This window comes from Anopheles ziemanni, chromosome 3 (assembly GCF_943734765.1).
Source record: "Anopheles ziemanni chromosome 3, idAnoZiCoDA_A2_x.2, whole genome shotgun sequence".
Taxonomy (NCBI): Eukaryota; Metazoa; Arthropoda; class Insecta; order Diptera; family Culicidae; genus Anopheles; species Anopheles ziemanni.
In genome coordinates, this window is record NC_080706.1 from 81,953,071 (window position 1) to 81,980,545 (window position 27,475).

Here is a 27,475-nt window from a genome sequence, read left to right on the forward strand (position 1 = left end):
CCTGGCTGCTACTTACCATATCCAACGATCAGTCCTTGATGGACCACATCCTACGAAGCCAGCAAGTGGCCATCCACGGTCCACTCACACACCGAAGATCGTCAGATCAATGAGAGGTTAAGTGAGACAAAATCGTAGCAAATCGATCCGGAAATTGGCTAAGGACGCCGATATTTCAAAATCTACCATGCATCGGTTGATGAAACATGTCTTGAAATGTTCGTACAGAGTCAGAGTAAAGCGTCACCTTGTAACAGACCAAATTAAACAACTACGGCTGGAGTTCTCGACACGTTTGGTGTCAACATCAAAACAAAAGAATACCGTCATCGTATTCTCTGATGAAAAAACAATAATCGTCGATCCCGTGTCTAACAGACGTACAGACAGATTTATATCACCGCAGAAGATTGAGGATATTCCAGAGAACCTGAAAATCAAGTTTACAACCAAACATTCGGCCGAAGTAATAGATTTTGAGACCGTTGCGCCCAATAGCTTTAAAATGCCTTCAGCATTTATCAAAGCTGAGTTAAAATTTTATACCGGGGTTAATATGAACATTTTGAAGGACCACGTTCTGCAGTGGATAAAAGTCAAGTTTGGAGCACAAAAACACGTCATTTTCCAATAGGATGGAGCCCCGTGACGTACCTCAAAAAGGACTCAACCGAGGCTGAAGAAAAACATGGAATTTTGGGCAATTTCATTTGACTTCCCACAAGCTCGTACTTGAATCCTTTGGATTAAACAACATGGGCACATGCTCAGGTTAAGGCCTGTGAACCTTTTAGCACCATTGTTGGATCCCTGACAGCTTCAATTGCCGAGGCATGGATCTGAAAAACTGATTCATACATTTAGAAAGAATGCTCTCGATTCTGTCCCCGTATAGACGAGGCGATCGAGAAAAATGGTATACCTAATTATTAATGTATTCAATAAAGGCTACAAAAACGACTCCCTGAATGAAATTACAATTTTTTTATTATTTTGTATGAAAAAAAAAATTTGAATCTAAGGTACCGATTTTCGCATTTTTTTATGGGACATACTGTAGGAGTAAGATGGTAGCCCCTTTTATCATTTCCTGTACATGGATGAAATTTTTTTACATGATGTAGTACGTGTACCATTTTTTTTTAAAACTCATTCCATAAAAATGGAAAACTGATAACCATATCGCATTTCTATCATTGTTGGATTAGGGGGTAGTATGAGAGCTCCCCTTTCCCCTTGCCCTAGAACCTAGATGAATGAAATTTTAACATATGCTATGTCCTTATATAAGCAGTATGTGTACCAATTTTTGTGAAAATCTGTTCAATCATCTTTGAACTGTAATTGGTTTTCCTTATTTTTAGAAGGTAGGTGTCTGGGGTAGGGAGGTATGGGGATATCAACAAACGCAGAAGAATTATCCAAATAATTCATCCTTGAAAAATAAGCTAATATCCAGTCAAGTTTCGGTCCGTTAGATTTGGTCCGTAAAGCTGTTGAATACATGATAAGAATTAACGCTCTTTATTTTGAGCATTGCTATTGATATGCTGAAGAAGAGGAGAGTAGTGGGAGTCTGGGCTAAGATTGAACATTAACAGTAAAGCCATTCGATTTACAGACTACAAATACCACGAAATTGATACCCACATTGCATTTTTACCATTTTTGAGGTATGGGGTAGTGTGACAGCCCCCCTTTCCCCTTCCCCTAAAAAGATGAAATTTTATCCTATAATATGTCCTTATGTAAGCAGTATGTGTATTATTTTTTGTGAAAATTCGTTCAATAATTAGTGAGCTATAATTGTTTTTCATCAATTTTAGAGGGTAGGTGTTCGGGAGGGGTAGGGAGGTATGGGAATATCAACAAACGAAGTTCAGATCATTCAACCTTGGAAAATTAGCTACCATCCTGCCAAGTTTGGTGGAAATCGGCCCGGTAGATTTTGCGTGATGCGATATGTATATATATATATATATACAGACAACGGTGACTTTTATATATTAGAAGATGTACAGCTTTACTGCGTCATTGGATCACTTACGTTAACCACTACATGAAAATTCATGAACCACGCCGATTTCGACAATGTTGTCTTCGCTTGTTCTTTTCACTCGCGTTAATCGATGTAAAGCAGGTTTTGTGAACAGCTGTCCTTTAGTCACTTGCCTGCAATAATCACTCTGTGCTGGTCTACAACAATCACAACTTCCGAAAAGGCACCATCAAAGTATTACCCGCATTAGAACGCACATCAAATTGAAAATGTTGGTTATCTTTTCACTTCACCGTCTTTGTTGCGTTGGCAAACTGTTAAGAGAAGTTTTTAGTACAACTCGTCGATTTTAATGAATTTGCCTTCGATTGTTTTCTACACACAGGTATCACACGGAACTTGCTTGTTCTTGGTCAATTATTGAGGGTGGAAACAACATGTAAACAACACTTTGAAAAAAGCGAAAAAATGGCTGACCGTCTCGACGATCCAAAACGACGCCACTAACGTGTCGAGACGATGCGCGGAAACGAAACGACGCGGCTAGCTATTAGGTTCATCCAGACGATGGCAATAGGTTCATCCAGACGACAGCAATGTTTCTCGGCAATGTTGACGTTTACCGTATTCGTACACGATTTCGTTGACTGTATGTGTGTGCCAAGCAACGAATTGACGAGCTATCCATGGGTCGATGGATAAGCTAGAGGGCCCCGCTACACGACCCACAAACTCAAAAACTTTTCGGCGAGAAGAGGGGAACAACCGAGAAGTTTACGTCAAAAACTTTTCAGCTCCGTGAGCTGAAAACTGCACCCGCGAAGTTTTTGGCAGCTAACCGAAAACTCAAATGCGTCAGAAGAAGAAGACGAAAAAGAAATAAATGTAAACATAACAAATCTCAAAAACAAAATAAACGAACATATGGTGATAAATTTACGTGTTTCTTTTGTAGTTACGGTAATATTTTGTCATTTTATAGCTAGAATATCAATTATAAATTCACTATAGATCAGGGGTTCGCAAAGTCCGGCCCACCAACTGATTCCAAAATCTAAAAGTTTCAAAAAGTTTAATGATAAAGATTAAAATATTTTATTCTACCACTTTTTATGTAACTTGAGAACATCAAAATCTTCCTTCTTCATGCGAAGAAAGTTAATTATAGTTTCATTTGCTTGCTCTGCTACAGTATTGTCCAGCAAACGGTTGCCATCTTCTTGCCTCCGCACAATACGCCTGTTGCGTTGTTGCAAGTTTTGGGTACTCAACTCGATGACCCGCGATAGGGTAGTTAGCCACACTTCACTCATCAACAGATTATCCATCTTTTACTTTTTGTGTGAATTGAAATAAGATCTTGTTTGCTTTGAAGGAAGATTTTTGAGTTAACTGAAAAATCAAAAACAAAAACCTCGTTGCGCCGCAAAGTTTTTGAGTTTGCGGCTCGTGTAGCGTGGCTCACAGAATTGGTACCACAAAACGCGGCTACACGAACCGAAAAGATTTTGACGTAAACTTATACGGTTTTTGAGTTCTCGGTTGGAGTTTGCGGTTCGTGTAGCGGCCCGGTATCGTTCCCGTCCTCACAATTCACCGGTAGCAAAACGAGTGGTATTTTATCTGTTCATCTCCACATAGCGAACTCATAGGAAACTCTGGTGAAACTCCTGTCAAACTTGTATGGAGTTTCGAGTTTCCCGAGTTCGCTAAGTGGACACGCATTTGTTTCAGTCTTCTTCACTTCTTCTTAATCCGTAAGTTATGAACCGTCAGAACGAGGGGCTTTGCTAGTGCTGTCAAGAGTTTCCTACCAGTTTCCTACGAGTTTCCCAGCTGTTGCGGGAACTGAGTTCGACAGTTCGACGGAGGAGAGTTCGCTATGTGGAGATGAACAGTATGACACCGTGATATCACAATGACGGGATTTTCGGTACATAAAGTTTGTGGTAATGAGTGTGATGTGAGTGTGGTAAGGAAGCATCCCAAGGGGATTTTTGAAATATTTCCGGCCCCTGGTACGACCCGTTTTCGCGTCGAAAACGGGTCGGTCCAGGGCACGATGCGCAGTAAATTTCGACCCGATTTGACGGCGATGTTGACGAGCTGTCAGATTCAAATTTTATGGTGGGTTCAAATTCAAAATGGTGGGTTCGAAAAAAATATCCGTCTAGGTTCAAAAATAATATCCTCTCTAGGTCTGTTTTTCCCTCCTCATTCCTCTATCTTTGCCTCTTCACTCTCCTCTCAGCCTCTACCTGTAATGCACACTTGATTCGATATTAGGTTCATCCAGACGACAGCAATGTTTCTCGGCAATGTTGACGTTTACCGTATTCGTACACGATTTCGTTGACTGTATGTGTGTGCCAAGCAACATTGCCGAACGAATTGACGAGCTATCCATGGGTCGATGGATAAGCTAGAAACATTGACGAGCAATGTTGACAGCGATCCGTATGGCATTCAACAAGGTAACGAAGCTAAGCTATATCCTGTACGTACCTTAAGTAAATTATTAATTAGAACGAGTCAGTTTCATGTGGGCAAGTGTTGGTTCAGTTTTTCTATCATGCCACTAATTAAATTCACTTTTGTGATGTTAACTAGTTACCATTTTTTATTACTTTCTATTGATACATATTTTACCAAGATAACTATATACCATGAAAAATGCTTAGAAACCTTGAACATTGTTGGAAACATTGATGAACATTGATTGCCATCGTATGGACAGAATCCGCCATTTTTGCACATGGCTGACAACCATGTTTGAATGTGTGCGAAAGATAGACGAAAAGATTGCCATCGTCTGGATGAACCTATTCTTTCTTTTTTTACTGTCGCGGTCATGGTTAACAGTGGTCGTGAATACATTACATTGGAGGTAGCTGTTGAAGAGAAATTTATATTGTTTGGTTAGTGAGGATTGAACACTTATCGTTATACATACCATACGATGCGCAGACCGGTTGATCCATCGGCGATGTTGGAAAGTGTCTTGTTGATTGTCTGTTTTATTTTACGTAATGATGGTTACATTTTCTCAAAATTGCACGCGCAGAATAAAGTAGGCAGTATGAAATCATGAAACTAGAGGTTGGTAGTTGAAAAATTTGACGAAGTTTGTGCATTTTAATAATGTGCTTGATTTTTCCCTTGTGCTGTTTTTTAGGTTTTAACACTTGATTGACAGTAACTGCAGCATGTTTTGCTCAGAAAGCAAACGCCAATAAAGTGTTACGAGTGAAAATATTCATGCTACGACATCCACCGGGACAATCCATGAGAAACCAACCGAAACAACTGAAAACCGGCTCAGGACATTCCATCGTCACAGTGTACCTTTTCAAATTCCACCAGCATCGACAAATAACGGTAATTATTGAAATCATGTTACAAAGATAAAACTTTTTGTTTGTGCCATTTATAAGACATATACTGTGTATCATTTATTTTTAGCAGGAGCTTTCAACGGTAACCTTCAAAACGATTACATATCATACAGCATCTCAGCCATCGATTTCTGGTAAGGGAATCAGAGAACAACTCTTCTTTTATTAGTTGCATAAGTTTTGTAGTCTGCAAGGCTTGCATTATTACTTTACCACTGTTTCGTTTCGCCAGCCCACCAGCAGTCGCTTCATGATGCTAAGATCGATAAGATGCAAACGATCCGCTACTACGACATCCTGGGCTATGTAAAAAAAATTAAATCTTAAAGAGGTGTCATCGTTCTTTGGTGTCCTGGATAGGCGCCTTGCCTGAATCCTCCATCAGTTCGTTGTGTTGCTTGTGTCCCAGAAAATACAATGGTTCGAGCAACGCTGACGTATTGACCTACGACGGTACATTTCTGGCAACTGCTGTGACCTGTGAAAATTAAATGAAAGAAAAAATAAATACATGTGAAATTGACTGCCGATAAGTTTTGCAGTCAACCTGTTATGAATGCTCTTGCTAGAGTGTCTGCAATAATGGCCCTTAGATGTATCGACACATGTTTCCCGTTGATGTTTACTCCATATTCCACGAGGTTGTTCATCTCCGTGACCATGAGACGTAAAGATGCCTCAACGTTCGTCGGCTTCCTCCTACCACAGAAAATAGTTCTCGTCATCACTGGTACTTTCGGCATCTCATGGATATTACATAATATTGGCCAAAACTCCATGCTGCCACGTCTATGCAATGGTAATCCATCCATTGATATATGTTGGCATGAATAAGTGTTGCATTGCTAAAAAACAAGAAATAAAAATTTGCTATTTACACTCACAATTATAATGCTTCAAAAATGCACTGTTTGAAACAAACTTACCATAGTTGGACAGATAAAAAATTTTATATTCCATGATACCAATACTGGCCGCCGCTTATTTCCATTATCTCGATCGATGGCTTACGGTTGGTTCCTAATAATGTTCTTGCGCTTTTAAGTAAGTTTGCTACCTTAGCTTTTTTCAAAAGGTCCAAGATCATATCCACGCTCTAGAGCGTTTCGTTGTTATAAAGCGCCCAATATCTCAGGCAATCTCCGATCGACATGTTTCGAAACAAAATTGATCGTGTTGTTCTTCTCCAGCACTTTCCTCGCAGGAACTGTTGTTCAAATTATTATCTACGATATCAAGTAGTGTTGAAAGCCCCAGTTCATCTACATAAACTCCATCTCGATTTTCAACTGGCAGAAATTGCTTCCACAGGTACAGCAGCTACAGCTACAGCTTCGATATTTGCAGCAGATTGCTACGATGCGAACATTTTTTCACGATTATCGGACCGCCGATAGAAAACGCCACTATTTCGCAAACGTTTTAATTCGGGTTGCCGCCACATTTTCAAAGGATTTATGGAATAAAATATACACCAAGTATTTACAACACACTGCACGACCGTTTGTTTCAAAATGTAAACAATTCCTCAACGGGCTGTTGCTCACACGCACAAGTCTATGCTGTTGAGAACATAACGCGAGAGAAAAGGACGGAACGATAGAGCAGACAGCATTTGGATTGTCATCAGGAAGTGAGGGGTATGACAAACGGTGGAAGAGTGGTTGCGGGGTAACTCTCCCGTTGTGGAGGGGTTTTTTTGTATGGAACTTTCATGGGTTCGGGTCGAAACGCCATTTTTTCTCTCCTTGGGGATGTACCATCGAACTGGCAAGTGCAGGACGAGGCCGAAATCAATACATCCGATAAGTCGGATATTTGAGGGTATTACAATTGGGAGGACGGAAACGATACAAACTGACAGACTTCTTGACGCGGTCCCATACAAAAGGTAAACAACACCTTTGAAAAAAGCAAAAAAATAGCTAGCCGCGTCTTTTCGTTTCCGCGCATTGTCTCGACATGTAGGTGGCGTCGTTTTGGATCGTCGAGACGGCCAGCCATTTTTTCGCTTTTTTAAAAGTGCCCGGTTGACAAAAATTCAAATTTTTTGCAGCTGTCATGTAGTACCAGCAAGTTTTTCCATGGCAGATTGCTGGGACTCTTGCTGGAACTACATAGTACCAGCAACAATGTAAATTTCTGTCGACCGGGTGTTGTTTACCATTTGTATAGGGCAGCGTCGAGAAGTGTGGCGTTTCCGTGGTCCCAATATTAATACCCTCAACAATTGGGAGGACGGAAACGACGCATCATCACAGATCGTAGAAATTGGTGGAGGGCAGTTTTGGTACCACGGTGTGCAAAATTGTTTATGGAATCATTTGTGGCAAGTATATTTTTACAATACTGAATTATGTTATTGCACATTCTTTTTTAATAACTTATATTCTCTTTACACCTTTTACCACTGTTTAGCGCGATGGCCAAGGCCTTTAGTGACACCGTCCAAAACATTTGAGGGTATTATGATCGAGTTCCGCATTTTTGCTCGAAAGTTTCCGCATATGTGCTCGAATAGCAACCTGGGTATTTATACAAGTATTCCAAGGTATATACATAGTTTTTAACAGTTTTCGAGCACTTTGATCTGCAACCAAACTTCAAAACGATCGATTGGCATTGATGTTGTGTTTAAAAAGGATTCAGTCAGAATGGTTCCTCTCATGCTATTAGGTGTGGAAGAAACAATCAGGGAAGAAAACCAAGCAGAACGACAATTTCGTGAAAATTTAAGAGTGAATAGAAATGTGTTGGAACTGCAAGATGAAAGGTATAAAATGGTATCTTATTTGTTTATCGTTCGATGTTATAATTACTGTTGATATTTTAGGTTTGTGAGAAACTTCCGAGTAAGTCGGTATGTGTTCCGCGAGATACTCGACGAGATCGGAGACGAAATTTCTCCAACTTATCGAAATGGGATAACCGCCATTCAAAAACTGGCTGCAACTTTAAGATTTTTGGCTGAAGGTACATATCAGCATGGCGTGGGTAAAGACTTTTTCGTTCCAATGGCGCAGAGCACATTCTCCGTTGTATTAAGCCAAACATTAGATGCCATAGAGAGAAAGTTGTGTGCAAAATGGATCATACTAAATATGACCATTCGAGAAAAAGAAGATGCCAATGCATTTTTCTTCTCGAAAAGTGGAATCCCAGGAGTTGTGATGTGCGTAGATGGAACACACATCAGAATTATGAAACCAAGAACAAATCAACATCTGTATTACAATCGGAAAGGTTATTTTAGCATTAACGCTTTAATGGTGAGTGTATTTTAATTGTTGCATGAAAAACACATATTAGGTAATTGTTGCTTACTTTTCCTTTTTTGTTTAGATATGCGATAACCGACAAAAAATTCGATTTGTCAATGTGAAGTATGGTGGAGCAAGCCATGATTCTCATGTTTGGAACCGAAGCCCTGCCGATAACTTCTTTGCTGCTAAGTATCGTAATGAAGAACAAGATTTTAAACTTCTAGGTAAGAAAGATCGTGCTCTGTCGAAGCAAACATAAGTAACGCATAAAAACTTCTTCTTTGTAGGTGACTCTGCTTACCCCGGCAAACCGTGGATAATAAAACCAATAAGAAATGCCCAACCATACACGTCGCATGCCGAATACAATAGCCGTCATAGCAAAGGAAGGTTTATTATAGAAAGAGCCTTCGGTGTTTTAAAAAGCCGGTTTCAATGTATTGCTGGCGCAAGGCAGCTTCATTATACTCCTGAAAAAAGTTTACAGATAATAAATGTTTGTAGCGCGCTTCATAACATGATGAATGAGCATAGACATCTGGAGCATAGACTGGATAAAACTCCCTCTGCTACTGCTCGTCGCTCCTTTTTATATTCTACTATTTTCTATCTCCATGTCTACTCGATTACTTTTCGCCCAACTCACACGGCCTTTCCTGACATTTCTTCCGCCCCGGAAGAACTTTACTTTTTCTACACTATATTGATAACATTAACCTACCCGCACGGCCTTTCCTGACTTATTTCTTCCGACCCGGAAGACTTACATTTGGCATCTTTGTTTTGTTTACTTCACCATTTACTTTCTTCTTCTAATCGGTTTCCATGCTTTCTTCTGTGCTTTCTCTTTTGCCTGGAATCGACGCAACGTCGATTGCGTTACGGTGGAGGGCACGGCGCCTTTTGTTCTGCCGGTGCATCCTTTTCACTCGTGTTCTTGTGGCTACTCGCAATTTCCCGAAAATATCCTCCTCGGAGCCATATTCGTTCGACTCCTTACCACTATCATAGCCCTCATCATCTTCGTCTTCTTCCTCCGCATCCTCATCATCTTCAGCATTCTCCAAGCTCCTTGGTGTAACTGTTACACCCCGTCCTCCAACGTTTGTCTTTAATACGTCGTTATCCTTCTCAGTACGGCGCTTTCGAAGAATTTCCATCTGCTCAGCGCACTTCTTGTTGGGTTTCGATTCTTTCTCGAGGAAAATCTCCATCTCACTTAGCTGAGCTTCCGTTATGTTGCAGGCTCCTTGCAGCAAATTGAAATTTTTGGTAACACCAACCAATTTTTGTTCACGATCATCGCTTGCTTGCTAGCTTTCGCCAACTTATCAAAAGCTTCGTGCAATTCTCGCTCCAGTCTCCCATTGTGTGCTGACGACAGCACTCGTACGCGATCATTCAGCTGACACTGCTTCTGCTGACTGTCCTTCAACTTTTCTTCCAAAGACTGGATTTTCGCCACACACTCGATCAGCTTTGTTTTCTCCGCCAGCCGATCCTTTCCCGAGCTTCTCAATAGATCACGCTCCTTCTTCAACTTATCTTCCAATCCGGTCAGGTCCGATTTTAGGTTCTCTATTTGCTTATCACGATTTGCCATGGTGTCACGCTGTTGTTTCATATTAAACTCGTATTCTTCCTTCTCGTTCTCGTCTATAACGATGTTGAAGATATGTATAGTTATAGATATGAGATACGATTTACTTTGTTACCTCCATACCCTCTTAAGCTGGTAGTGGCATACTTTAGTGGTTTTCCTATTTTGCAGTATGATTCCATAGAAACGATGTTGTGAAAAATGATTGTTTGAACTTCTTTCTATTGACACTGGTTTGCCCGGTGTCCAATTTCATCCCAAGTTGAAACATTTGGATCTTCCTCATACAATGAGTTGCTAAATGTCCGAGCATTCCACAGATGAAGCATCGACGTATTCGCTCATCATTCTTCACAATCCGCTTATTAAATGACTTTCTCAAATCTTGGTCAAACTGCTTAGTCTGCTCTACTGGCTTATGTTGTACTGTGTTGCATGTTCCATCAAGAGAAGTTTCTTCTTCAATTCTTGAACAGTTTGAGCCTCATAAAGAATAGCTCGTACATGTGGGTCAGTAGTGACACCATTCGCGATGTATTCGCACAAGCTGGTTTCATCCAAGCTAATTGTTCTCGCCAACTGTTACATAGCATACACAAATTCCAATACTCATTCGTTACTCTCAATCCACCGAGAATCAAGTTCTCTATGTACGTCCCGCGATCGCACCATCACGCCAAATTCGCTTAACAATTCTTTCCGAATTCCGAACTCCGAAGACCATTCAAGAACGACTATTCGCGGATGACTCCTCAAAACGAATGTATGATTGGTTGAGCCCCCATGTAAAGTTTAAAGTAACTTCTGTATTATTTATTTATAGTAAATAAAGAATCTTTTCCTTCGACACTCTAGATAAAACTCCCTCTGCTACTGCTCGTCGCTCCTTTTTTTATCCTACTATTTCATATTTCCATGGCTACTCGATTACTTTTCGCTCAACTCACTGTCGTGACTGTTGAGCCCCATCCGTTCTTTTCAAACACAACTGCTGCACCTTGTCCAATTTTCTACAGTTTTATTTCTGTTTACCTCAAGTAATCCTCCATCGATCACTTCTCTTTACGACACATACCACAAGATTGACGAGCCCAAGTGGGGCTCGCGTGTTCCTAATCCTTCTCTTTCCTTCTCGCTTCTCTCGCTAATTCGCCTTATTCGAATTTTCTGACACCCTGCTTTTCGCCTGATTTTGAATTTGAACTCGTTTGCGATCTTGCCTGATATGCATGCCGTTGGGGCGTACTATGATTCCATTACGCTCTGCCTTCTTTTTACTTTTACTATTCCTTATCTTTCTGTTACCCTATACTCGATCCCTACATCTTTCCCCTTTTCTACTCTCCTTACTGAGACTCTGAGGTGTCTTTAACGTCCATCACATATGTTATTTCAAGCTCTGATTTTTAGTTAGTACAGTATTGAATCTTTGAACCTTTCGGTTTCTTTGGGGTTTTTCATGTGTAGCATGATCTTATCTTGATTTTACCTCTCTATGTTCCACCTCGTTTTTCGATACTGCGCTGTATTCCCGGCAAACTTTACGTTTTACGTCGTTCATTGTCAGCCTAGTGGCCGCCTCATTTACGATCACAACATTTGCACCTTCTCTTGTTAGAACCTTAGACTCGTCCCTAGAAGATCCTGGGTCGGTCTTGCTTTTCCGAGGGATAGCTATCCCACTCTATTTCCGACTCTAATGTCGCTTTTTTCGCTCCCCGATGTTTGTCGGCGAACTTTTTGATTGTAGTTTTGCTACTGTGTCGTCCTCGCGTACGGCGCTGCGGTCTAGAGCTGTGTTGTCGTCCCACAAGCTTGGAAACGTTCCACGATAACGCCATCCCACGAGTAGCTCAAAGGGTGTACGTTGTCATCCATAGCTTCTCTCCAGCCTCGTCCTTCACGTTTTGCTGCTGCTACAGCCTTTACTCCTTTTTGCCTCCCAATGTTCCACAAATTCTGTGCTTTGGAACAGTGGTCCGTTGTCACTTTGTAATATGAGAGGTAACCCCCCAACTGAAAAAAAAATTGCAAAGGGCCGAATTAGTACTTTTAGCATCTGTTTGTCGCATTTCGACGATCTAGGAATATCGTGAATACGTATCCACACTCAGCAGAAAATCGCCTATTCAGCAGCCTCCAAGATTTCTACGATGCGCAGCTTCCAGCGCTGTTCTACATAGGGTATTGGGTAGAACTACCCGATCCTCCTTGAATACAAGTGGCCCCAGAGTTCTCAGGTTTTTTGATTCTGCTTCGTATCGACGAATGTCCTTGGTCCACTTCTCATCTCTAATTGCTGCTCTAACGCTGCTAACTTCCTCGTCCAATTCAAAGGCAGTCCCTCATGTCTCCTGCGTCTAGCGAATACGACAGGTGTTTTTCGTTGTCTTCGTCGAACGGGTCTTCCATGTTAAACTGATATGGGAGCAGGCGCAGTGCCTAAGCTTCTGCTCGGGTTGTAGCTCTTCTGCTCATTCGTTGCGTTCCTTGGAAAATAAATTCAATAGCTTCAGAATCTGTCCTGATAGTAAAAGCATTGTTAATTAAATAAAACGATAACCTCTCCACACTCCACACGATTGTCGGTGCTTCTTTTTGAGGGTGTGGGTACCGTTGCTCGGTTGGCGTGAGTGCCTTAGATGCACATGCTATTATGCGTGGTCTTCCACTGCTGACGAATTAGGCCAGAACTGCTCCAAGTCCTATGGGGGATGCGTATGCGTACATTTCCGTTTAGTTCTTATAATCGAAGTAGCTTAGTCTCATGATAGCCTTCGGCGTCTCGTTTTTCAAATAAAGGACTTCATCTTCCTCCTCCTCCGTCAAGTAGAAGCACTTTGATTTTGCTAGTGTTCTTAGTCTTACTGTCTTCTCGGCTCCGTTGGGTATAAACCGCTCCGTAAAGTTCATCGGACCAAGAAAACTTTTTACTTCTGACAGTGTCTCCGGTCTACGGGCACCCTCGATCGCTTTCCGTTTGTCATCTTCAACCCTCCAACCGTTCTCGGAGAGGTTGAACCCAAGAAATTTTACTGAATTTGCCCCGAATGTGCACATCGTATTATTGAGATGCACGTTGTGCTTGCGCAGCCGCTTGAGTACTACTCTGAGGTTGTTATCGTGGTCATCCTTTGTACTTCCATAAACCATTATGTCGTCTAAGTAGTTTAGAGTACCTGAGCAGCCCTCTAAGATTACTTTTGTAGAATCTCTTGGAATATGTCCGGTGAGTTGCAGAGACCAAACGGTAGTCTTTTAAATCTGTAAGTTCCGTTCCCGGCGAAGAAATTAGTTAAGTGCCGGCAATCTTCGTGTAGCTCCACGTGAAAGGACGCGCTAGTTAGGTCGATAGTCGAATACCACGATGTTCTGTTGAGCTTTGCCAAGATAGCTTCCGGTGGAGTCATCTTAAACGGTGTTCTTATAATGCTCTTATTAGGATCTCTCAGGTCTACGACGAGCCGAATGTCTGTTTTTCCTTTGGGAACAACTAAGAGTGATGAACTAACGAACCGATCCATTTCACCAGTTACGCGTTCTGTAATCTTGGCGGATAATAGATCATTAAGTCGTTTTTCTGTCTCATCTCTGAATGATGGTGGGATGCTTGTGAAGACGTTCCGTGACGGAGATAATTCTTTGTCATATGTTAACATTACCGGAGCCACATTGAACTTGGGGAAGACTTTAAGCATCGCAAGGATCTCTCCTGGAAACAGCGCATCGAAAAGTCTTCTTTGAACACTTATACAGTGACGCCAGTGCCTAGTTGAAGCATACTATATCTTATCGCCGTGCTTCTACTTAGTAGTGCTTTTGCCTTCGGAACGACGTAGAGTTTTTCCACCAGGTGCGGCCGGTCCTCGGAAATATACAGTTCGGCTACGAAGGATCCAAAAACTGGTATTTCACTTTGTATCCCGTGTGCTTTTAGTGGCCTATCTGCACCCTCCTTCCGATCAAAAATCACATTGTTCCCGAAGTCGCTCTGTATAATGAGGTCGAAGCTGTTCTCGTCAATTGTGTTAACGTCCGCCCCAGAATCGATCAGGAAGTTGACCGGTACACCGACCACGTAGCCGACAATATTGCCTTCATTATGTTAACCTCGCTTTTCATTTCCTCCACCGTACCGTCGACTGTTAATGCTGCGATCTTCTGCGCCTTCAAGGGCACGGGAAATTCTTCTTCTTCTTCTGCCACATTGATGGACGTGAGGATCCCCCTTTATATTGGCTGCCGTCCTCTTGCCTGGTCCAATAGTTGGGGCGGTAGGATCGGTTCCCGCGTTGCCATCCTCCTGGCCGTGAAGTGCTCACTGGTCTATGAGCATACGACTCCGCCGTTATATAGTTTTCTGACACTTCCTGCTTTTTATTGTCTATTCCTGCTTCTACCGTCTCCATACGCACAAAATCTAGATGTCTTCCTTGTCTCACGATTTTTCAAATCATTTCCAAGCAGATCCGCCGTATCGAACAGTCTTCCCGCTATTTCCAGAACCGAGCGTCTGATCATAGCTTGCACTAGTTCTTCCGTTTTCTGGTCTTCAGAAAGTCCACACAATGTGGCTTGTGTCTCTAGTCTCATAAACAGTCCGCGAAGGACTCCTTCTCTGTCATGTTCTTTTCTGTCCGTCTTAATCATTCCTTTTTCTTTTCGCACACAATTCCGAAACATTCACTCAAACTTTCCATTACGGCTTGATAAACGTCCTTCCCACTTTGTTGTGTGCGGTTTTCCTGCACTTCGATAACGTTATGTAGATAACTACCGGCAAACACCTTCAGCCCTAGAAGTTTCATTGCAGCGTCTGTTTCCCGTTTGCACGACAGCTATGCGTTCATACTGGTTACGGAACCGTATCCACTCGGCCATGCGCTGGTTACTCGGCAAGTCCTCCGAAAATGGTTTTAAGGGCCAAGCTCCGTCAAGGAAGTCCCCCTTTCAAGCGGACGGTTCCCCCTTTTCTACTTTTCTTCCGGAATTCTCTGATTCGTCAGTATCCTCAACCGTCCACCCCCGGCTCATCTTTACACTTTTTCCTTCGCGCGGGGTTCGTAGTGGTTTAGACATCTTCGCTCGTTTAACTTCGCTTTGCTACTGACAACAGGCAGCGACCGCGGTATCAGTTGTTTCGCGCCACGACTAGTCTCCCCTCGCTTTCCCCACACTCGTTGAGTGGTTTCAGGAGCATTACCGATTTCGGCACTGTACGCTCCAGTTTGGTGGGTCATTTTAAGCAATACCATCAACGCTGACGTAGTCGGTGCAGGGTTGCTAGTAGCCCAGGAGCAGGTGCTCACTTCCACCATGTTACGTTTTTCCATTCCATTTTCCTGAAGTAGAACGGCGGACAGCAGGCTATTGTTTGAGAGTATCAATGCCAACAATTGTGTAGTAATCCATAGATCATCGATTTGACTCCGGTTTGAAGGATGGCTACTTCTTTGTCATCGCGGGCCGTACCCGTTCGATTGCAAGTGTCGATCCTTTTCTTTTTTTTTTTTTCTTCTTATTCTTTCGCACATTTTTGATAGCCTTAGTGAGCTGCCGTTTCGACGTTCGTAGGTTCATCCGACGGGTGCGCAGTTTTCATGTCGTGTTATTCCATCCTCGTTCTTTTCTGTGCTTTTCTCCCTGTTCCGCTCTGCTTGTGGTGTATCCGCAACAAAATTTATTCTTTTGTCAACGCAAAGTCTGTATTAACACGCTGGCAGCTGCCCTCTTCCTCTCTTCCATTCTGTTCCTTCACTCAGCAGTGATACCGCCACACGCCGACAGATTGTATCGCCGATGGAATTCTTCAATTTCAATTCAAAAAACGATTCCCTTGGCTAGCGGACATGAACTAAAGTACTGATATACAACGATTTTTAGGGATTGACTACTTGCTTCTATCTCCGAGTACTGGTTCCATAAGCTTCTATATAATACATTTTCATGATCAGACCAATCTTACCCGCACAGGGGTGTCTCCATACCCTTTCGAGTATTACATTTACGTTTTAAGGCCAATAGTACCCTCACAGGGGTGTCTCCATACCCATTCGAGTATTACATTTACGTTATAAGGCCAATAGTACCCTCACAAGGGTGTCTTCATACCCTTTCTGTTAATACATTTACGTTATAAAGCCAATAGTGCCCCCACAGGGGTGTCTCCATACCCATTCGAGTATTACATTTACGTTATAAGGCCAATAGTACCCTCACAGGGGTGTCTCCATACCCTTTCGAGTATTACATTTAGGTTATAAGGCCAATAGTACCCTCACAGGGGTGTCTCCATACCCTTTCGAGTGTTACATTTACGTTATAAGGCCAATAGTACCCTCACAGGGGTGTCTCCATACCCATTCGAGTATTACATTTACGTTATAAGGCCAATAGTACCCTCACAGGGGTGTCTCCATACCCATTCGAGTATTACATTTACGTTATAAGGCCAATAGTACCCTCACAGGGGTGTCTCCATACCCATTCGAGTATTACATTTACGTTATAAGGCCAATAGTACCCTCACAAGGGTGTCTTCATACCCTTTCTGTTAATACATTTACGTTATAAAGCCAATAGTGCCCCCACAGGGGTGTCTCCATACCCATTCGAGTATTACATTTACGTTATAAGGCCAATAGTACCCTCACAAGGGTGTCTTCATACCCTTTCTGTTAATACATTTACGTTATAAAGCCAATAGTGCCCCCACAGGGGTGTCTCCATACCCATTCGAGTATTACATTTACGTTATAAGGCCAATAGTACCCTCACAGGGGTGTCTCCATACCCATTCGAGTATTACATTTACGTTATAAGGCCAATAGTACCCTCACAGGGGTGTCTCCATACCCATTCGAGTATTACATTCACGTTATAAGGCCAATAGTACCCTCACAGGGGTGTCTCCATACCCATTCGAGTATTACATTCACGTTATAAGGCCAATAGTACCCTCACAGGGGTGTCTCCATACCCTTTCGAGTATTACATTTAGGTTATAAGGCCAATAGTACCCTCACAGGGGTGTCTCCATACCCTTTCGAGTATTACATTTACGTTATAAGGCCAATAGTACCCTCACAGGGGTGTCTCCATACCCATTCGAGTATTACATTTACGTTATAAGGCCAATAGTACCCTCACAGGGGTGTCTCCATACTCATTCGAGCATTGCATTTACGTTATAAGGCCAGCAGTACCCTCACAGGGGTGTCTCCATACCCATTCGAGTATTACATTTACATCATCAAGCCGATTAGTACGGAATAATCATTCATAATCTCGCTGTCGCTTAGTTGAACGAAACGCGCCTTTCTTAGCCCACATATCTTTGTTTCGGAACTTAACACTAATGATTTCGGGTCCTTCCTGGCGCCCATGCGCTTTACATTGAGTGGATAAGAAAGGCTGAGTATGGCACCAGAGAGCGTGCGCAGGAATCGCTTAATCGTCGCCGCTGCTTCCCTAGGGTACACTCACACACACAACACATGCTATTATGCGTGGTCTTCCGCTGCTTCCCTAGGGTGCACTCACACACACAATTCCCAGCCTGTTAGTCCCCTTAACTAAAGGTAAATCTAAGTAGCGATTCCTGAAGCAGCCGAAAATGTATATTTTACGAAATTGGAACAATATTGTTCGCTTACCGACATGCGCCATTGTCGTGACTGTTGAGCCCCATCCGTTCTTTTCAAACACAACTGCTGCACCTTGTCCAATTTTCTACAGTTTTATTTCTGTTTACCTCAAGTAATCCTCCATCGATCACTTCTCTTTACGACACAAACCACAAGACTGACGAGCCCAAGTGGGGCTCGCGTGTTCCTAATCCTTCTCTTTCCTTCTCGCTTCTCTCGCTAATTCGCCTTATTCGAATTTTCTGACACCCTGCTTTTCGCCTGATTTTGAATTTGAACTCGTTTGCGATCTTGCCTGATATGCATGCCGTTGGGGCGTACTATGATTCCATTACGCTCTGCCTTCTTTTTACTTTTACTATTCCTTATCTTTCTGTTACCCTATACTCGATCCCTACACTCACATAAATAGATAATTGATAAAATAGATGTATATTTATTTGTAAAAGACAGCTTTATTATTTCTTCATATTTCCTTATATTCCTTTCCGTAAAAAATAAAAACTTCTAAGGCAAAATGTAGTAAGGAACCATTGCTTAACCTAATTTTCAATATTAAATATCACGTCAAGTATCACTTTTCATTACTATTCTTAATACATTCTACTTCTCATGATTGCACGCACAGTTGGTATTCCGGTTATTATTGCTGGTATTAAGTATGATCAACTGCTCTAGAATGCGCTCGGACGTTTTAGCAAGTTTTTCCAATAGTAAATTATTTTACACTGCCCTATCCAAGAGCTCGTTCGAGTCAAACCTTTTCCTTTTAGCTCGTGGCTGAGAGAGTGGTTGATCATCCATGTCGTTGCTTTCCTCAACCTTAATTTCGACGGGTCCGTTCGAATTGCTTGGTTGTGAATCACACAATGACTGCGATGGTTCGCCTTCATCATCACTACAAATTACAACCAGATCGGAAGGACACAAGATTGTAGGAGCTGCAACCAGATCAGAAGTTGTAGGAGTTGAAACCAGATCGGAAGTTGTAGGTGTTGTAATCAGACCGGAAGTTGTAGGAGTTGTAGGCAGATCGGTGGAATCTACTATCCCGAAGCATATCCCGGCATGCCCTTGATCTGCTGTGCTGTAACTGTTATACGCCAGTAAGATGCAGCGTGAACCCGGGCTCTCCGTAGATGAGTTCCATCTTCGGGTGATGCCACGATCGGGATCACAAAAGGGATCGCCGTAGCTGACGGGGCCGAAGCATTGGCCTCGCTCTCTGGCTACCTGACCTCCGGTGCGTTCGGACGTGTGTAGCGTAACGGGTTCTATAGTTTTAATATGTTTATTGTCTAAGCGTCTAATTAGGAATAAAGAGCTTTCAAACTCAAAAACATAAAAGTGGCGACGAGGATAGTAGTGGATTGAACCCCGTTTAAGCGTGTTTAGTGTTCGTGAACGGTTGATTATTTATTGAACTATTTATTTTTTTTTAACGTGTGTCGTGAAAGTGTTAAAAAAAAAAAAGTCGATCGTCGCTGAACATGAACAACGCAGCAGAACAACACACGGACGAACAGCGCAGATCCTCCGGAATGTTCGCATCCGCATCGTCCGTGCTTCAGCCATCACCAAACGGCACGATGCCGCATACGCTCCCGGAGGCAACGCCCGAGCAGCATCATCATCCGGCGCCATCGCAAAATCCATCAGCGCCGCCATCGCTCCCACAGCTCGCGTCGGCGTCCCCAAGCAGCGATAACGGAGTAATATTGCAAATGATGCAATTGTTGCAGCAACAAATATCTCAGCAGCAACAATGGATGGCCAATATGCTACAACAAGTGCCAATGGCAAAGCAAGCGGATAGCCAGCGTGAGCCGAATGATCCGGAGATAATTTTGAACGCACTCGCGGAGAGCATCACAGAATTCCATCACGACGCGGAGGCGGGTATCACTTTCGGAGCGTGGTACGATCGCTACGAAGACCTTTTCGATCGCGACGCTTGCCGTTTAAGCGATTCAGCAAAAGTGCGTCTTTTGGGGAGGAAGCTGGGCACCGCCGAACATAATCGCTTCACGAGTTTCATACTCCCTCGCGCTTCCCGCGACCTCACCTTCGCCGAGACCATAACCACACTTAAGGGACTATTCGGCAGTAAGGAATCCCTTTTGAGCAAGCGTCATAGATGTTTCAATACATCAAAAGCTCGAGGGGAGGACTTACTCGGTTTCGCCTGTCGGGTCAACAAGGCATGTGTGGATGCTGAGCTATCGGCCATGACAGAGGAACAATTTAAGTGCCTTATGCTGGTGAGCGGTCTGAAGGATGAAGAAGACCGGGACATCCGTGTAAAGCTTCTGGCACGGATCGAGCAGCACCCGGAAATCACTCTGCAACAACTATCGGAAGAGTGCAACCGCATTGTAACGCTGAAGGAAGACAGCGCCAGGATCGAAGCGCCCGCACACGATCGCGTTCTTGCCGTGCAAAGTGGAAAACCAGCTAACCAACGTTTTCGGCGGCCTACAACGGAATCGGGACCCAAAACGGCGTGTTGGCTCTGCGGAGAGCTTCATTGGGTCCGCGACTGTCCTTTCCGTTCCAATAAGTGTGGCGCCTGCCACAAGGTCGGCCATAAAACCGGATTCTGCAAGCCGAACCGTTTCCGACGCCATTCCGGAAAGCACCATGGGAAGCGGCGTACAGCAATCCGGGTGGTCACAGTCGATGTCCGTAGTGTCCAAAAACGGCGTCGCTTCGCAGCAGTCATCATCAATGGTGTCGGTTTCGAGATGCAGCTCGACACAGCTTCAGATATCACCGTCATCGACCGGACGGCCTGGACGCAGCTTGGTAGCCCTCATCTGGCTCCACCATCTGTCATCGCCCGATCTGCGTCCGGGGGCAACGTGCATCTCGACGGCGAGTTCTCATGCACAGTCAGCATGGGACACCGATCTGCAGTGGCTACAATACGAGTAGCAAACGCCGGACTTCTTCTCCTGGGAACCGATCTCGTGGACGCCTTGGACTTATGGACGCTGCCAATGGACAAGTTTTGCCGCAGCCTGGCAGTGTCGGCGGTTTCGTCCGGAAACTTTCACGAGCGGTTTCCAAAAGTCTTCAACGGCACAGGATTGTGCACACGGGCAAATATACCAATAGTTCCAAATACTAATTGTGCTCCTGTTTTTAGGCCCAAACGACCGGTGGCGTACGCTCTTCAGGACACGGTCAATCGCGAGCTCGACCGACTAGAGCAGCTAAAAGTCATCACCCCGGTAACATCATCCGATTGGGCAGCCCCGGTAGTGGTGGTTCGAAAGGCGAACGGCCAAGTTCGCATTTGCGGGGATTACAGTACAGGGCTAAACTCAGCACTACAGCCCTACGAATATCCTCTACCCCTGCCGGAGGACATTTTCGCACGGTTGGCAAACTGCACAGTTTTCAGTAAGATCGACTTGTCAGATGCCTTCCTACAAGTGGAGATTGCGCCCCAATATCGCTCGATGCTGACCATCAACACGCATCGCGGCTTATATACTTATAATCGGTTGCCGCCAGGAATCAAAATCGCGCCAGCCGCTTTCCAGCAGCTAATGGACACCATGCTGGCTGGCTTAACAGGCGTTTCCGGTTATTTGGACGATATAATAATCGGCGCAGCAACTGTGCAGGAACATGATGCCGCCGTCACCAAGGTCCTGGAACGCATGCAGGAATATGGATTAACCGTACGTCAGGAAAAATGCGTTTTTCGTACACGGCAGATACAGTACCTGGGACATATCATCGACAAAGACGGCCTACGCCCTAGCCCAGAGAAAATCGAAGTCATCCGCCGTCTTCCGGAGCCTGCTAACATCACAGATGTCCGTGCCTTTCTAGGGGCCATTAACTACTATGGCAAGTTCGTTCCCAACATGAGGAAACTGCGCTATCCTTTGGACGAACTTTTAAAGGCAGACAAACCCTTTTGTTGGACAAGCCAGTGCAAACAAGCTTTTAAAAAATTCAAGGATGTATTGGCATCCAACTTGCTACTTGCTCATTACGACCCGAGACAGAAAATCGTGGTTTCCGCTGACGCTTCCTCGGTGGGTGTTGGTGCGACGCTAAGCCACGTATATAGCGACGGTTCAGTTCGGGTGGTGCAGCATGCAGCAAGAGCACTAACTAAGGCTGAGCAGGCCTACAGCCAAATCGATCGCGAAGCCTTGGCAATAATATTCGCAGTAAAGAAGTACCACAAAATGATATTCGGCCGGCATTTCCATTTACATATCAATCAGATGCGGAAGCGCGCCCACAGCACTAGGGACGCGCCTATTGCAACAAAGCCACAACAGTTACCTTTAGAGATTTTACTAGATGAATGGCACATACCACCATTACACGCTAAAGGTCCTACACCAACGGCTAATTCATCGTCAACGTCCGCATCATCGTCTTCGCAACAATGTACGGTATCGTCACCTTATGTCCAAGTTACTGCACCATGTGTGTCATCGTTAGTTCCAGCGTCTGCGTCATTGTCAGCGTCACCGACTGCATCTTCGTCAGTTCCCGTTCTTGCAACAGAACCTGCATCATCTTCATCGCATCCCCACTTCAGCAGGATTCCTGGTAGACCCAGATTTGCCGGTCCAAAGCCGTTACCGGTACAGCAGTCACGACGCTCTTCTCGTAGGAGAAAAGTTCCTAGTAGGTTTGACTTGTGCCGGACAAATTTAAAGGGGGGAGATGTTATACGCCAGTAAGATGCAGCGTGAACCCGGGCTCTCCGTAGATGAGTTCCATCTTCGGGTGATGCCACGATCGGGATCACAAAAGGGATCGCCGTAGCTGACGGGGCCGAAGCATTGGCCTCGCTCTCTGGCTACCTGACCTCCGGTGCGTTCGGACGTGTGTAGCGTAACGGGTTCTATAGTTTTAATATGTTTATTGTCTAAGCGTCTAATTAGGAATAAAGAGCTTTCAAACTCAAAAACATAAAAGTAACAAAGCAAGGTGGCCACTTGCTCTTCCAATTCCGTAAAGGAACATTCCGTGCTGTTACCTCCGCCGGTCGCCACCAAGTTTTTTTTGTTGTTGGTCCACTTCGCTTTAGTCGCGTATTTGAAATCCCGCCAAACCTAGCAGAATGAAAGCATATCATTTGAAAGACATTCAATTTAATCCAAGTTGCTTTGAATTTTACCTTCATCCATTCTTTAGGATTTTTATTTGGTGGACCAAATTCGTTCAACTTCTCGGACAGATCATGCCAGAAAATTTCCTGTTTGCCGACTGCAAATCCTTTGACAATATCTGGACGTTTTTCCATCCAGCAAACCATAATTTGAAATTGATGTTTATTGGTGCGTTTTATACTAAAAAAAATAAACAACGGATTACAAATGAAATGGATTTACAACTATTTTCAAACATACATTTTGCCACTTTTCGCTTCCATTATTTCCAACGGCACTTGCTCTCTGGATCAGATTCAACTCAGTTATGATTTTGCGTGGAAAATCATACGATGCATACCAGGGAATGGGGAATTTCCATGAACATGTCAAGGAGCTAAAATCAAGGTTGCCTTAAACATATTTATTGATTAAAATTTTGTATGTAGCTCAAAATGTTTTTTCTTCTTTGAATGAAAAAAATTGAATTGTTGTCATAGTGTAATACGACAAACGCTTTGTTATCGTAATGCGTCTGTATTTTTGTTAAGAAACAAATTGTAAATGGTAAATGCTAATAGAAATGGCTAAATAAATCAAACTGAGTTGTCAAAACCCTACGTTGATATAAAAAGTGCATCCTGAATTACAGGGTTTACCATTTCATAAGACAAAATAATCAGATGATTCCACAAACGCAGTAGATGATTCCACAAACGTGAAAGATGACATGCCAAGTGAGGCATGTACACCACAATCGTGGCACATGACATCACAATTGTGGGAGATGATAGCACAAGCCCGTACGGATGGTGTCAGTGAAGTACAAACTCGCGCGTATAAACGAAAGTCAACGCGGGTCTACAAGTCTGCCGAATCGCTGTGGATTCGTTTATACGCGCGATTGACAGACCATCCGTACGGGCTTGTGTTACAGGGTTTACCATTTGATAAGACAAAATAATCAGATGATTCCACAAACGCAGTAGATGATTCCACAAACGTGAAAGATGACAAGCCAAGTGAGGCATGTACACCACAATCGTGGCACATGATATCACAATTGTGGGAGATGATAGCACAAGCCCGTACGGATGGTCTGTCAATCGCGCGTATAAACGAATCCACAGCGATTCGGCAGACTTGTAGACCCGCGTTGACTTTCGTTTATACGCGCGAGTTTGTACTTCACTGACACCATCCGTACGGGCTTGTGCTATCATCTCCCACAATTGTGATATCATGTGCCACGATTGTGGTGTACATGCCTCACTTGGCTTGTCATCTTTCACGTTTGTGGAATCATCTACTGCGTTTGTGGAATCATCTGATTATTTTGTGATATCAAATGGAAAACCCTGTATCATCTCCCACAATTGTGATTTCATGTGCCACGATTGTGGTGTACATGCCTCATTTGGCATGTCATCTTTCACGTTTGTGGAATCATCTACTGCGTTTGTGGAATCATCTGATTATTTTGTCTTATCAAATGGTAAACCCTGTATCATGTTCTTGGTAAATACCAAGATCTATAGAACCCACATATGCCTCGCAAATATACGATCTATAGAGATCCTTGGACCAGGAGGTGCTTGAAACTGCTCGACGATAACGACACGCGTCCCCAAGCTGCAAACGTCACTTTAAAAGACGTCTTTTAGTGGTCTTTTAATCGATTAAAAGACCATTAAAAGACGTCTAAATAACACGGTTAAAAGACCGCATACTACTGTGTCCAAAAAGTAAGGTGACTTTGGTGCTCATACTGGATGCGTCAAAGGTATTGGTGGATTGTTATTTTTTTATTGTTGCTATATGTGTTTTTGATTTTTACAGCAAGTTTCATGAAAAAATATTCATCCGGATAGGAGATACGATTTATTTTGTGCGCTACTACACGTATGACCCTCGTTTGTCTAGTTTTTTGGTTCTGGCTTATTCCTGGCACGCTATTTATAAGATTGATTGATTGTTTTGCAGTCTGAAGCATAGTTCCAAGTCTCGTCTACAGTAATAATGCACTTCGTCTTGTCAATTTAGTCGGATAGCGCTGTTTCACCCACTTCAACGCAACGCCTTTTTTCAAAAAAATTCAACGATTTTGGTACCAGTCGAATTCCAGGCCCAAAACCTCCTCTAAAATGATATTTACTGATACTTTCGATAATTTAATATTATCGGTGAAGTCTCTAATCATCAATCGACGATTATTTAACATTGATTTCCTAATATTTTGAACGTGAGCTTCGTCAAATGATGAATCGTTGAGGATAATGTGTCGCATGACGCCCTTTTGGCCATTGTGGCCCTGGCGGCCATTTTGGAATTCACTAAACCCGTAGCAAACTTTTTTTTTTCGACATTACTGCATCGCCAAAAGCTATTTCAATGAATCCGCAGCTAAAAATTAGTTACGCATACAAAATTTTAAGCAAATTCTTTGCTCCCCAAATGTGGCTAGAGACGATAAACGAGGTTCATACGTGTAGTAGGCCGCAAAAAAAATCATATCTCCTATCCTGATGAATATTTTTACATGAAATTTGCTGAAGAAGTCAAAAACACATATTTCAACAATAAAAAAATAACAATCCGCCAATACCTTGGACGCGCACAGTTTGCGTACCAAAGTCACCTTACTTTTTGGACACAGTAGTAAGGTAAAGTGGGGCAGGACGCCCCTCTTAAGCGAAAAACATTATTTTCTTCTCTTCCTTGCATTAAAAAGCCTCTAATTTTCATAGTTAGATAAATGAACATCTTTTTTATGTATGAAAAATATTAAACACTATATCAAACTAATCAATGTCATATTAAATAAGATTTTCGAAGGGCCTTTCAGTTTTTGCTCCGTTGACAATAGTGGGGCAAGATGGCCCAACCGGTGGGGCAGGACGCACCACTACGTAAACATGGGGCAAGACGACCCAGACGACAAGCAGGGATGGACCAAGGTTGCTTGTTGAAAGGTTAGTCTATGCAGAGGCACGAGTAAACATTCCGATACTGAGCCCATGTAACCCACATTGCATTGAATTTTGTGATGTAGTATTCAAAATACAGTTTGGGTATCAATTCGTTGCTGTATCCCGAACAATTATTGAATATTTTTACGGATCTGTTTTTGGCCTTCTATACAAACCACCTTAGTCCAACCTTTACAATTACATCAACCTTGCAGGTAGCACTTCTGACAGAGTCAAAATTTGACGTTTTGTAATCCAGATGATCTGTGGTTTGAAAACACAGTTGAACATCATAAAGAATTAACACAAATTTCATATGAAGAACTAAAAACTATTCGTTTCTATGAAACTCACATGACATGTTTAATATAAGACATATTTAAATCAACAATGCGTGGATAATGGAGGCACCGTGCGATTTGCTCTTGGTTTATTGGGTGTCCTGTCCCATTGTTTACATTTGGAATGCTAGGGCGTCTTACCCCACCTAGGCCGGTGCATCTTGCCCCACTCTGAGGATCGTCCGTTTTATGTAATTTATTTAAAATTTTGAGATTTTTAAAACAGTTTCTCTTCGGTATTTGTTAAATATCATTATCAGGTAGTATAAGAAGGCCTGAGTGTTTAAAAAATATAATATCAAAGCATGCCATACCTTACATAAAAGTGACAAAATATTAGATTATTTAGAGTCAACTTGGTTTTTTCTCGTTTTCTTTTTGAAATGGTTATTTCGTGCAGTGAAATTTACATAGGCTGTATTAGATACGTTGAAGAACATATGCTATTACTTAAATTATTTTTAAATGGCTTAATTCAGCTTAAAACAGGGCGGGGCATCTTACCCCACCAGGGCATCTTGCCCCACCTTCCCCTATGTCAAAAAGTGGGGATTTCGAAAATTCGAACGAAAAAAATTGTCCCTCCTTTTTTCGAACACCCACGTCTCTGTCCTTCGTCATTGCTTTGACTACTACGTGTTGTTGTAGAGTTTCGATTTCTGAAAGCATGTAGATTTTCGTATATGTATTAGTAAATTTTTATTACATACCTGCATGTGTATCAAACCATCGACTGCATATTTCGTGTTCAGCTCCCTTAACCACTAGACCATTCGATTGGACAATTCTGTTCATTCAGTTATCATATATAAATGGAACAAGTGCATGCAATTCAATATGTAGAACATTTTATTACAAGTTTTTTGTTCTGAGTATGTATTTTTAAATACATATTTCAAACGCTCGCACGACTACAAAACAATAAATGTATCGTTCTAAACCGTAAGAACGGTGTTTAATAATACTTGATCTTCTGACATGATTCTTGGCATAAAAATGATAATGACGAAATGAGGCTAATTCCAATAATTTCCAACAGCCTTCCAACAGCCAGATTTTTTATTTATTTACAATCCAGTAATACAAAAACACAATTGTTACATTTTCTGGAGTGAATTGTTGGCCAAATTTTTCGA

General features: G+C 42.7%; 2 protein-coding genes across 2 annotated transcripts; one reads left to right on the forward strand and one right to left on the reverse strand.

Annotated features, from left to right (window-relative positions):
- Positions 1-8,048: 8,048 nt before the first annotated feature.
- On the forward strand, positions 8,049-9,396 carry LOC131285618 (putative nuclease HARBI1). Its single transcript, XM_058314478.1, has 4 exons — positions 8,049-8,167; positions 8,228-8,663; positions 8,737-8,881; positions 8,945-9,396. Exons 1-4 carry the CDS (start codon positions 8,049-8,051, stop codon positions 9,394-9,396), a joined length of 1,152 nt encoding a protein of 383 aa, XP_058170461.1.
- Positions 9,397-9,469: 73 nt separating this feature from the next.
- LOC131285619 (golgin subfamily A member 6-like protein 4) lies at positions 9,470-11,226 on the reverse strand. Its single transcript, XM_058314479.1, has 3 exons — positions 11,205-11,226; positions 9,972-10,313; positions 9,470-9,906 (listed from the first exon to the last, which is right to left on the reverse strand). Exons 1-3 carry the CDS (start codon positions 11,224-11,226, stop codon positions 9,470-9,472), a joined length of 801 nt encoding a protein of 266 aa, XP_058170462.1.
- Positions 11,227-27,475: the final 16,249 nt, after the last annotated feature.

Coding starts and splice junctions, on each gene's coding strand:
- LOC131285618 (XM_058314478.1), top strand. CDS start 8,049: ATGGTTCCTCTCATGCTATTAGGTGTGGAAGAAACAATCAGGGAAGAA. Junction 8,664..8,736: donor TTAGCATTAACGCTTTAATG/GTGAGTGTATTT, acceptor TTTTTTGTTTAG/ATATGCGATAACCGACAAAA. Junction 8,882..8,944: donor ACAAGATTTTAAACTTCTAG/GTAAGAAAGATC, acceptor TCTTCTTTGTAG/GTGACTCTGCTTACCCCGGC.
- LOC131285619 (XM_058314479.1), bottom strand. CDS start 11,226: ATGGGGCTCAACAGTCACGACA. Junction 10,314..11,204: donor GGGGCTCAACAGTCACGACA/GTGAGTTGAGCG, acceptor ACATCGTTATAG/ACGAGAACGAGAAGGAAGAA. Junction 9,907..9,971: donor TGATAAGTTGGCGAAAGCTA/GCAAGCAAGCGA, acceptor ATTTGCTGCAAG/GAGCCTGCAACATAACGGAA.